Here is a 12,744-nt window from a genome sequence, read left to right as displayed (position 1 = left end):
CTTCAAAATAAAAAGTTAAAATCTCAGAAGCCTTTTTCATATCATTGAAATGCTGACTCTAAAATCTGCATGGTAAAAATAAAGGACCTAGAATACATAAAACAATTTTGAAAGGCGGGGAATAAAGTTGAAGGACTTACTGTGTGAGTGCATGCTAAGTTGCTTTAGTCATGTCCAACTCTTTGAGACGTTATGGACTGTACCCCTCCAGGCTCCTCCGTCCATGGGATTCTCCAGGCAAGAATACTGGAGTGGATTGCCATGCCCTCCTCCAGGGGATCTTCTGGACCCAGGGATCAAACACACATCTCTTTCATGTCTAGCACTGGCAGGCGGGTTCTTTACCACTAGCATCATCTGGGAAGATCTCACTACTTGTTTTCAAGACTTTCTATAAAGCCACAGAAAACCCCCAGGTGGCTCAACAGGTAAAGAATCCACTTGCAATGCGGGAGATACGTGAGACCTGGGCTCAATCCCTGGATGGGGAAGATTCTCCAGGAGTAGGGCATGGCAACCCACTCCAGTATCCTTGCCTGGAGAATGCACATATGCACAAGCAAGACTGAGGTATTGTTGAAAATATAGCCAAACAGCTCAATGGGACGAGACAAAGTGCCGAATACCACAGGTACTGTCAACTGATTTTTGTCAAAGGTGCCAAGGTAATCCATTTGGGATTCACTTATATCACATTCTAGAAGAGCTTTCATAGTGATAGAAATTAGAACAGGAGTGGAATGGTTGAGGGGGGCAGTGCTGCATGACTGAGAAGGGACACAAGAGAATTTTCTGAGGTTAAGGAAACCGTCTACCTCAATAAAGGCATGGGTTGCAGAACTATATATGTCAAAACTCCTCTAATTGAAACATTTAAGGTCTAAGCATTTCACTCTAAGTAAGCCATAATTAATTTTAAAAGTACGCAACAGCATACAAGTTTTGTAAAATATCTGTCTACAAAGAAACATCAAAATACTAAGAATATTCACCTCTTGGGAGTAAGCCTATCAATCATTTTAATTTTCTCAGAGTTTTCTTATTGTCTATTTTTTTCTTTTAAAAAATGTACATTATAATCAGAATACAAAAAACTTTTCAAATTTAAGCCAGAATAAAAATATCTAGCTCATATTCTACTGCTCCATTCACTAATTCCTTATATCAATTATCCTCCAAATCTGCAGCATTTTTCTTCAATAAGACACATTTTTCATCTCCTCCTGTTAATCCCTTAGTAAGCTGGGAGAAAGGTTCTGGCCCTTATCAGCCTCATTTATCCTAAGACACTGCTAAACAATTGTTATTCTGCACAGAAAAATGAAGGGAGGTCTTTATTATTCCTGTTTCTTTATAGAGTAACCACAGCCAGAAAATAAGGGGGGGGGGGGCAAAAAAACCTCACAGATACCTATTTTCTAATAGAGTATTCAAACTGTCAGAGCTCCCCTTCTCAACTTCACTGTCTCTGTAACTGATGCCATTCTCCCACTAACTGGTTTAAACAAGTATTTATAAAGCACCTATTACATGCTCCTCAATGAGGCTTAAAATTAAGTCCTCTCTGAATCGTCTCTCTCCATCCCTGTACTTCTCCACAAAGCCCTGTCAAATTTCTCTCCAAGATGCTTTTCATCTATCTGTTCTTCCTTTCCATTCTTCACTTCTGTTTGCCTTGTCTGACCCATTCCCATTGACCTTCCTCTTAGATCTCTATATAACCCTCTAGCACAGCTCTGTGAATCCCTGGAGGTCCCTGGGAGCTCTTTCTGAGAGTCTGAAAAGTCAAAACCATTTTCATAATAATACTGAAAACGCTATTGGCCCCCTTTCTCTGTGCTGACATTTGTACTAACAGTACAAAAGCAGTGATGGTAAAACTGCGGGTGAAGTGTTAGTTGTTCAGTCTTGTCCGACTCTTGATGATCCCACCGACTGTAGCCCGCCAGGCTCCTCTGTCCATGGAATTCTCTAGGCAAGAATACTGGCGTGGGTTGCCATTCCTTCTCTAGAGGATCTTCCCGACCCAGGCATTGCAGGAGGATTCTTTACCATCTGAGCCACGAGGGAAGCCCAAACTACCGTGCCTTAGCACAAATCAAGGCAGCAGCCCCACAACGTACAGCAGTAACTGTATTCTTCACTGCCGCGCACTCACTGGGAAAAAACAGACCAGTTTCACTTAAGAATGCCCTTGTGGAAGCATCAGTATTATTAAATATTCACCCTTAAACACTTATTATTTTAATATTCTATTTGAGGAAATGCATAAAACACTTCCATATTCCAAGTACACTGGTTATCATCTCAAAGAACAGCACTGGGGATTGAGCTGCAACCTGAACTAGCCACTTTTTCCACAGTACACTGTTTTTACTTCAAAGACCAACTGACTACCTGTGATTATTCATGTTTAGATATCTGACATTTTCTTGAACATGAACGAAATGAATTTGTCAGTTCAATGAAAAAACCAACAGTTTGTTGCAGGGGATGCATTTAGCACTTTTAAATAGAAACTTGAGTCTTGGAAAACTTGTATCTACCATTGATACTTTAAGACTTTTCTGATGAGATGAGTGATGATTTGTGGTACTGTGTAATGAAAGGTGGCAACCTTGGGAAGGTCTGGATAATGTCGTGGATCTATATTTTTGAGTGAACAATGCATGCTGTTAAAAAAAAATCATACATGGGTAAAAATGATGTTTAAAATTCAAGAGAGACTAACAATTAAGTGTTTTACCATAATGGTAGGTCTTAGATTCTACTTTATAACTAATTTTTAACTGTCAAGTTGTAGAGAAGTATCAGAGGAAAATACCCATAATTATCTGAAAAGGCTATTAAAAAATATTCTCCTTTTCCAAAAAAATATGTGCCAGAGACCAGATTTCCTTTACATGTCAACCAAAACAAAGTATCCCAATAGGCTGAATGAGAGAGAAGGGAATGGCAACCCACTCCGTATTACTGCCTAGAGAATCCTGTGGACAGAGGAAACTGGAGGGCTGCTGTCTATAGGGTCGCAGAGTCGGACGCTACTGAAGCGACTTAGCATGCATGCATGCACGCACTGGAGAAGGACATGGCAACCCACCCCTGTATTCTTGCCTGGAGAATCCCAGGGATGGGGGAGCCTGATGGGCTGCCGTCTATGGGGTCGCACAGAGTCGGACACGACTAAAGCGACTTAGTGGCAGCAGCAGCAGGCTGAATGAAAGAACAATGAGAATCTGCTGCCTTCTATTTAACAAAATATTAAAAAGATTTGCAAAATGTATAACAATGCCGCTCCCTTCACTAAATTTTTTATTTTGAAAAAAATTTTTCATGAAAATGTCAATTTATGTTGACGTTATAAGTTTATTATTTTTTTCAAAAAATTAAAAAACCTCTCAGGTATAATTGCTAATATAGTCAATTGCAATAGATACAATTAACATAAACAACTCTGGTATTATCAACTATTTTTAAGAGTACATAAGGATTCTAAAGCAGATTCTTTCATAGGTATTTCTGCCCTTCCTCTCTGATCCATTCTCATCAAAATTGCCAGAATAACCCTGGGCACTCATCAACATTATTACATCCTGCACAAAAGCCGTTAGTGCTCCCCACAGCCTGTCACTCCGATTTTACCTGGCTTCCAAGTTTGTAAATTGGTCCTGCCCCACCTAGCAAATTCTACTTCTCCATGCTCCTGCACACGGGTCTTCCATGTTAGTCAATCCTCCCTTTTAGTTTCTAAACCTTTACTCCTATAGTTACACAGTCCCTCCTCACCTGGAAAGCGCCTACCATTCCTTCCTCTCTCCCTGTCTCCTCCAATCTCAACTTTCTCTTCCTAAGGGGCCAGAAGGCAAAAAGGACAATGTCTCAAAGGTGAGATTTAAACTATCGGCAGCACATAATCTTTCTATATTGTGGATCACTACATTGTAATTTATATATTCCACAGAAACTGTACTTCAATTTTTCTTAAGAAGTTTCCATTTTATAGGTAATGAAGGAACAGAAGGTGGATGATTTATGCAGGAAGAACTTTCTTACCATCTCAAGTTTTTAAGACGACTTTAAACAAACTAAATAAATGTCTTATTTGGACGTACCTAAATTTACGGTCACATCTAAAATTTTTTCAACAGATTTTAAGGTTTAAAGGAGGCAATACATTGTCACATGAAGAATCCAAACCTATAACCTCAGGTCAAGGCAGCTGGAAATGAAACATGGCATCTTCCAGCCGCATCTCCACCAAAAAAAAAAAACCTGTAAAAACAAAGCTAAAACAAACATGAGCTCATCTCTCAAATCTAAGGCCTTTTGGTACTGGTGAACAAAGTCCTCTTCCTGATTTGAAGTCCAACTTAATCATATTTTCAAAACACGAAAACCAGTATGTAACAGCTACATATATTTTTTTTACTAGTTACTAAATGTCTTTAGTTTAAAATGACAAGAGTATTCTTACATCCATGTAAGCTATGAACACTGCTTATTATGCAGAAGATACATTAAGCCTATTGATTTACCTTGGTCCTAATAATAATCTATAATGTTTAATTCAGTCTGTACCCACTGTGGCCACAACTATAGGTCAAGCCTGATATCATCTCCACTATAAAACCTGCTGTGATTTCTCCAAACCGGAAATAATGTTCTCCTTCCTCTAAACTTAGGTAGTAGCACATGGTTTCTCTCATGCCGGTTCATTCATTCATTCCACAAATATTTACTGTGAGTCTAATACGTGTTAGGCACTTTTCTACGTTCTGGGGATACAGCCATGGACAAAACTAAACCACCAGCTTCTTGGGCTTACACCCTAGTGCGGAGAGGAGGGCAATAAGCAAATAAATATAAGGTGACACATGCCACAGTGAGAATTAGGGTGAGTAAGAAGCAGAGCTGAATTTTTTTATAAAGCTAATAAAACTTAAAAGTTCAGGCCTCCTCACTCTCCTGGGCCTCTGAGAGTGCTGAGAGCTACTGGGACGTGGAGGGTGCCGCTGGGGAGGAGAGGCAGGGTGGGTGGCATCCGGAAGCGCCACCCAGCATCTCTGCTTAAATGCCTGACGAGCCCTCAGAAGAGAGGGACCTGCCTCTAAGGTTACAGCATTTGCTGGGACACCTTTTCTAATTCTAAGTACTCACTTTCACACCAAACATTTTATTCTAATGTATTTGTTTTCTCACTGAGGGTACCCAAATTACTGTATAAAGTTCAGGCCCTACAAAATCTGGACACATTCCGGGTAAAGACAGAAGTGCGGAGGAGTTGTTTTTTACAGGATGGTAAGGAACATGCACATTAAAAGGTGACATTTGAGCTGACACCTGAGGGAAATGAAAAGGCAAACCATACAGACATTAGTGGAGGGGAATTTTCAAGCACAGACAGCAAGTGCAAAACCACTGAGGCAGCAGCAGGAGGAGCAGAGTAGGTTAGGAAGACAGCAGCAGGAGAAATAGCAATATACAATAATAAATATTATGACTGACAATGAACCATTACTGAGTATTAGGTGACAGGCCCTGTCCCAAATGGGGCTTCCCTGGTAGCTCAGACGGTAAAGAATCTACCTTTTCACTCTGTTCATGGGGTTCTAGCTAAAACTGAACATGGAACAACAGACTGGTTCCAAATCGGGAAAGGAGTATGTCAAGGCTGTATATTGTCACCCTGCTTATTTAACTTATATGCAGAGTACATCATGCGAAATGCCTGGCTGGATGAAACACAAGCTAGAATCAAGACTGCCAGGAGAAATATCAATAACCTCAGATATGCAGATGACACCACCCTTATGACAGAAAGCAAAGAACTAAAGAGCCTCTTGATGAAAGTGAGAGAGGAGAGTGAAAAAGCTGGCCTAAAACTCAACATTCAGAAAACTAACATCACGGCATCTGGTCCCACCACTTCATGGCAAATAGATGGGGAAACAGTGGAAAGAGTGAGAGACTTTATTTTTGGGGGGCTCCAAAATCACTGCACACAGTGACTGCAGCCGTGAAATTAAAAAACGCTTGCTCCTTGGAAGAAAAGCTATGACCAACCTTGACCAACCTAGATAGCACATTAAAAAGCAGAGACATTACTTTGCCTACAAAGGTCCATCTGGTCAAAGCTATGGCTTTTCCAGTAGTCATGTATGGATGTCAGAGTTGGACTATAAAGAAAGCTGAGCGCTGAAGAATTGCTTTTGAACTGTGGTGTTGGAGAAGACTCTTATGAGTCCCCTGGGCTGCAAGGAGATCCAACCAGTCCATCCTAAAGGAAATCAGTCCTGAATATTCATTGGAAGGATTGATGCTGAAGCTGAAACTCCAATACTTTGGCCACCTGATGGAAGAACAGACTCATTGTAAAAGACCCTGATGCTAGGAAAGATTGAAGGTGGGAGAAGGGGATGACAGAGGATAAGATGGTTGGATGGCATCACTGACACGATGGACAAGAGTTTGAGTAGGCTCTGGGAGTTGGTGATAGACAGGGAAACCTGGCGTGCTGCAGTCCATGGGGTCGCAAAGAGTCGGACATGACTGAGCAACTGAACTGAACTGAAAGAATCTACTTGCCTTGCAGGAGACCCAGGTTCAATCCCTGGGTTGGGATGATCCCCTGGAGGAGGAAATGGCAACAAACTCCAGTGTTCTTGCCTGGGAAAACTCCATGGACAGAGGAGCCTGGCGGGCTACAGTCCATGGGAGTCACAAAGAATTGGACATGGCTAAGCAACACACACACATGCACACACACACACACATGCACACGCACACGCATGCACACACACTGTCCCAAATACTTTTTTAAGCATCTCCATTTTACAACTGAGGAAACTGAGGAACAGAGAGAAAGATTAGGTAATTGGCTAGCAGGTGGTGAAATCAGGTAGTCTGACTCCAGAAACTACTCTTAAATCACTATGCTGTGCTATAGAGAGGTTGGCTGTCCACTTTATGAAGTGTCGGAACAATCTCTCTGCCAGTAAGATATTTAATGTGCTAGAAAAGGGGAAACCAACACAGTTTTGATCTCAAACTATGACAGCTTAAAGTAGGCTCACATTTTATGCCCCTGTACATAAAGTACCAAGTCTTATCCTTTTCACTATTTCACACACAGTCCCTAGAACCTTTCCTTTCATATTACAGCTATTCAATGTGGGGCAAATGTTAAATGGACTCTCATGAGAGAATGACTATTCATTCTCAATACAAAACAATTAGATGTACTTTCGAATTCTAGAGGTAAGTACCTCTTTAGGGAATCAGAGCCTAACAAAATGAGATAACCTGTTTGTGTCTACAGAAATTATTCAACAATCTGTTCCACTATCACTTTCCACCTCAAATAAGTACTGAAGTGAGAACACTCAACCTTAATTTATCTCACTCTATCTTTCTGAAGTTTAAGACTACTTCCTCTGGTCCCTCTCGACTTTGTTCTCCATGAAAGTAAAAAAAAAGGGCATAGCCCCAGATACTCATGTTTCATTTTCTTTCAGCTGTTCTTTTCTAAATGCTAAAGGTCTTCATGTCTTAACTGACTTTTCCACAGAAGTCCTTACAAATCCTGACTATAATGAAAGAGTGTCTGAGGGTATTAATCGGAATGCCTGAAAGACTGCAGAGTTACATACAAGTTAACACAATCACATGTGTTGTGATAACCTGTTTGTGTACAGAAATTATTCAACAATCTGTTCCACTGTCACTTTCCACCTCAAATAAGTACTGAAGTGAGAAACTCAACCTTAATTTATCTCACTCTATCTTTCTGAAGTTTAAGACTACTTCCTCTGGTCCCTCTCGGACACATGAACACTTGAACATACAAATTAATTTCCTGATTTCACTATCCCGTCTTCAATTCTTCTCCCGTCAGCTTTCAGAGACTCTCTTTACACAGATCACCACGTGAAAGCTACCCTGGAGCGCAGCCTCTCTACAGCCTCTGCTCCAGAGGGAATGACTTCCCAACACACATAGATAAAATCAGTATCAACATTTCCAAAGCATGTTCTACAAGACACTAGTTCTAAGGATAAGCAGTTGGAATTACAGAGAAGAATCCCAGTGTTAAGGAAGTCTGGAGTTTGCTGGGTAAAGCACTGTTTACCAGGTTTGTTTACTGTAGGACTTCCTGGTCTTTGGTGTAATTCATAGTACTGCTTTCCTTGGAGCATCCTGGTCACTTTAGAAAACACCTATGAAGTCCAGTCTGAAGGCACAGATGATGCCAAGGCTTCAAGACTTACCAACTGCATTGGGACATACTGTGGCACTTGACAAAAGAGGGCTATGAGGCACCTTTGGAGGAAGATGTAGTCTGTGAAAATGTCAGCTGGAGACAAGGAGCTAGAACTCAGGAGAAGGCACAAGCTGGTGGCATCTGGGAGTGTCCACAGGGACCAGGCCAAAGCCACTGAACCAACTGAGAGGCTCTCTTAGAACACATGAAAACCGGTGCTTCAAATTCACCTTGCCTCACCCTATCTCCAGCTTTAGCATCTTCTCTAGCTGTAAATCTAGAAAAACATCTGGACACAAAGGCTCTAAGGGTAGGAAAAATACAAATTAAACAGGAAAACTGCCTGAGAAAAAAAGCATAATGCATGTGGAAATCACATTAATGTTAACAAATGCTGGTAACGTGATATGGTATATAACTACCTAACCTCTCCAAGAAATTGCTTTCAAATGACAAACCTACAGCTCTCCATTCTTTTCTTCCTTAGGATCATGGACCTCTTTGAAAACGTAATAATACCAAAAGCCATCTCTCCAGAAAAACACACAAACATACAATGTTAAGTCTATTAATTTCAGAGGATTTCATGGGCCTCCTGAGGCTCAATCAATGAGCCCCTTTTAGCTGTCAACTCACAGGTCCCTAGGTAACTCCTGCTACAGATACTTCATCTGACAGATAAAACCCAGAGTTATAAGACATTTAAAAGTATTATGACTGTTCTTTTTAAATTATATGTTCATGTACTTTAAGACAGTGCAGTGCATGCCAAGTCACTTCAGTCGTGTCTGCCTCTGTGCAACCCTATGGACTGCAGTCCGCCAGGCTCTCTGCCCATGGGATTCTCCAGGCAAGAATACTGAAGTGGGTTGCCATGCCCTCCTCCGGGGGATCCTTCTGACCCAGGTATCGAACCTGTGTCTCTTACATCTACCTGCATTGGTAGGCGGGTTCTTTAGTACTAGCATCACCTGGGAAGCCCAAGAGAGTGCAGAGGAAATGTATTATCTGTATTTTTTTGGTCTTAAAAAAATTAAAAACTTGTTGACTGACATAAGTCATTTAACACCACAAACAGAAGGGCACGTGATGGTAATAATACCTTCAAACCAAAACAGCTCTGAGAGGCTAAACGATTTTACAAGGCTACAGAGCTAATAAACTCCGGCTCTTTCACATCCTGCTGCTGCTGCTAAGTCGCTTCAGTCATGTCCGACTCTGTGCGACCCCATAGACGGCAGCCCGCCAGGCCCCTCTGTCCCTGGGATTCTCCAGGCAAGAACACTGGAGTGCGTTGCCATTTCCTTTTCCAATGCATGCCTGCAGCTAAGTCACTTCAGTTGTGTTCGACTCTGTGCGACGCCATACACAGCAGCCCACCTGGCTCCTCTGTCCACAGGATTCTCTAGGCAAGAATTCTGGAGTGGGTTGCCATTTCCTTCTCCACTTCCACATCCTAGCTCAATACTTTTTAACCAAAACACACCACCTTAAATATAATAAGCATATTATTACATTGCATAAGATATAGCTTTCAAAACAAAAATCCCTTAAAACACCAACCCTCTAAGAATGACTGTACATAATCAGGCCTCTAACTTATTTACTTAATCGGATCATTCCATTTTTAGCACCTAAACACTGGTAAATCAGGGAGCAAACTACTGACTTTTGAAAAAAAAATCCTTTAATGCACTCCCCTCTAATTAACACAATTTGCATAAACAAGGAAAATCAAAAGAGCAAAACAAATACCAAAAAAAAAAATCTGTTATCTTTATAGCATGAACATGATTATGTATAGACAAAAATACAAATAGTTTAAGCTTTGGGTTGTTCAGCAAACCGGGGATATGACGCCAAAAACCACATAGTTTCTCTCTTTTGGGTCCCTGGTACTAGAAGAGTCTGGCAGGCAGGGATCAAGCATCTATTATCTGATGTCCACTTGGCAGACTCTACAAAAACAGTGAGGCCTGGCTGCACAGCAGGACTCAGGTATACTAACTACTACTTAAAGATCCTCTCTGACTCAGAGCGCAGCTGCAGCTAAATGCTGAACTAAGTTGTGTGCCTCTGTGTCCTTACTTGGATAATACATGATCTGCCCACATATTAAGTTAAGATTTAAGAATGCAGTCCCTAAAGCAAACTGATTCACCTTCTGGCTTGGCCACTTACCATCTTTGACAGGTTACTGCAACTTCCCCGTGCTTTAGTTTCTTCTACTGCAAAATGTAGTTAGTAACAGTGTCTCCCTCCATGGGTTGTTGTAAGATTAAGTAAGTTAATACAGGACGAAGTCTTAGAGCAGTGCCTGGCAAGTAACACTCTATAAATGTTAGCTTCTATTATCATTATTTTAAACAGATGACAAAATTAATCAACTTATACCTGTACTGCACTTAGATGTCTTGAGGAAATTACAGGCCTGAATTTTTTTTTTTTTAAACATGTGGCTTAACTACAAGCTGTTTTTTCTAAACACAGTAAGTACATGGCCGATTATTCTGTAAAGAACTGATAAAGCACTTACTGTCCACACAGCCACCTAAGACTGACACATTAGCAAAGTTTCAGTTACTTTTCATTTCAATACAGCAAGACTTCCTTAACCAACTCTAAGTTACCTGGATTCACTCACCTCAACTTTCACAATCACTACAAATTCCAAACACAGTAACATAATGGTTATTCTTACAGTGGCCTCCTAACTGCTCTTCACCTCTGTCCCCCATCTCCACCCTCCACACTGCAGTGATAAAGCTTGTAAAAATCCAAGTCTAAATTCACTCTTCTGCTTAAAACCCAGCAATGACTCCTCATTGTCCTAGGAAGAAGTCCCACCTCCTTGGAGGACCTAATAAGAGGCCTGCTCAATCTAGGGCCATTCTCCCTCTCTGGCTACTCAGGCCATACAGGCCTTCTTTCAAATCCTCACCCTGCCCTTGGGGCCTCCAAGCCTTCCCAGATCATGCTCCTTCTATCTGGCATAATCCCCTTTCCCCAGTGCCTCTGACTCCCCTGAGGAGATGAGGTCCCCCCTGGTACATGGTCTACTAGCCCTAATCCTAATCCTCTCTTCTCTGCAGCACAAAAGGAAACTGCAATAAGACAGTTATTTAAATGACTGTTTACTGTTGTTCTTGTCCAAAAAATATAAACAAGTAAGACTTGCGAAGACCGTCCCTCTTTTAGTGCTACAACCCAAGTGCTTAGACACACAGTATATACAGTGCCAGCCTGCTAAGTCTCTTCAGTTGTGTCCAACTCTTTGGGACCCCATGGACTGTAGCCCACCAAGCTCCTCTGTTCATGATATTCTCCAGGGAAAAATACTGGAGTAGGTTGCCACTGTCTACTCCAGGGGATCTTCCCCACCCAGGGATTGAACCCTCATCTCTTATGTCTCCTCCAAAGGCTGGCAGGTTCTTTACCACTTGAGCCACCTGGGAAGCCCCTATACACAGTAGGCATGCATAAGACACCCGTGCTGTCCATGGAGAAAAGTGGTGAGATAAGTGGGAAGGGAAAGCGACTCATTCACAAAACATGACTCCTGCAGAATACTGGCTGCATTGTGTTGAATATCTAAGTTACCACATGCATTACAAGTCATGTCAAAGTAAAAATCTTCTGCTTAAACGTGGGCAAAACAAAGTTAAGACTCAACTTTCCAAAGTAAACTTAAGTTTCTCTACGCATCCTCAGGTGTTATGTGAAACAGGAGGAGTTCCACTTCAGTTACCAGTAAGAAGATACACAACCAAATCAAGACTGCTGCCACATTTGGCATGAGCGTCCTCTTCTTGGCAGCCTCTGCGAGGCCAAGAGTTGAGCTGGCCAAGGAAGCATGATTTATCTCCCACATTTAGAAGTGGTCCCTCTACAACAGGAATGCTGTGCTACTAATGGACTTTGAATTCTAACCTTGTCAAACCAGTACCTCCCCTAAGTGTTCAAGTCACTTAAAAAAAAAAAAAGAAGAGTTGAATCGTATGTGTCACTGACGGAAACAAGTTTAATAAGGCATCACAATCCAATTTGAGATGGAGAAAAAGTTGCTCTTTCGAAAGAAAGGGAGAAAGGAGTCATCCTAACCAGATCTCCTTTGCAAAAGAAAGTCATTACTTGGAAAATTGAAAGAAACTGGCCTGCAGATGCTAAGAGACGAAAGGTGGTTGAGACTGCCCAGAGTAATGACCATTGCCGGGCCTGGTGGGCAGCAGATGCCAACCCAGCGCGGAATATCCCGGGTCCGTGCGGAGCACGCAGGTTTGACACACGCCAAACCCCTGCCATCCGGCTCGTCGCACTGCCCCTGCCAAAGCAACAAACGCGCAGACCCTCTCAACGCGGTCAAGAGCAGAGCTGCCGCCGCGGATCAGCGCTTCCCGGGAAACGCGCGTCCGGGGCAGATCCAGGTAAGGACGCGGGGGTCTCGGGGTTAACCGCCCGGCCCTTTGTTCGCTGCACAGCCGCGG

General features: G+C 42.0%; 2 protein-coding genes across 13 annotated transcripts in view; one reads left to right on the top strand and one right to left on the bottom strand.

Moving 5' to 3' along the window:
- MAP4K3 (mitogen-activated protein kinase kinase kinase kinase 3) overlaps positions 1-12,744 on the bottom strand; it is a 184,975-nt gene that overhangs the window by 171,567 nt on the left and 664 nt on the right. The window lies entirely within an intron of this gene.
- The window catches only part of LOC147363461 (uncharacterized), an 82,017-nt gene continuing 79,975 nt past the window's right edge, over positions 10,703-12,744 (top strand). For 2 of the 4 annotated variants that reach the window (XM_086327359.1, XM_086327358.1), the window contains exon 1: positions 10,703-12,684. In XM_086327359.1, the coding sequence (XP_086183485.1) occupies positions 12,421-12,684 (264 nt within the window). In that variant the 5' untranslated portion in view covers positions 10,703-12,420. The remainder of the gene's footprint in view (positions 12,685-12,744) is intronic. The other 2 variants (XM_086327360.1, XM_086327361.1) reach the window with 2 other exon arrangements.

The sequence above is a fragment of the Bos grunniens genome, chromosome 11, assembly GCF_055505025.1.
Source record: "Bos grunniens cultivar Pamir isolate PY7600 chromosome 11, Bosgru_T2T1.0, whole genome shotgun sequence".
Lineage (NCBI taxonomy): Eukaryota > Metazoa > Chordata > Mammalia > Artiodactyla > Bovidae > Bos > Bos grunniens.
Note: the sequence above shows the minus strand (reverse complement) of the source record. Positions and strands in the feature narration are given on the sequence as shown.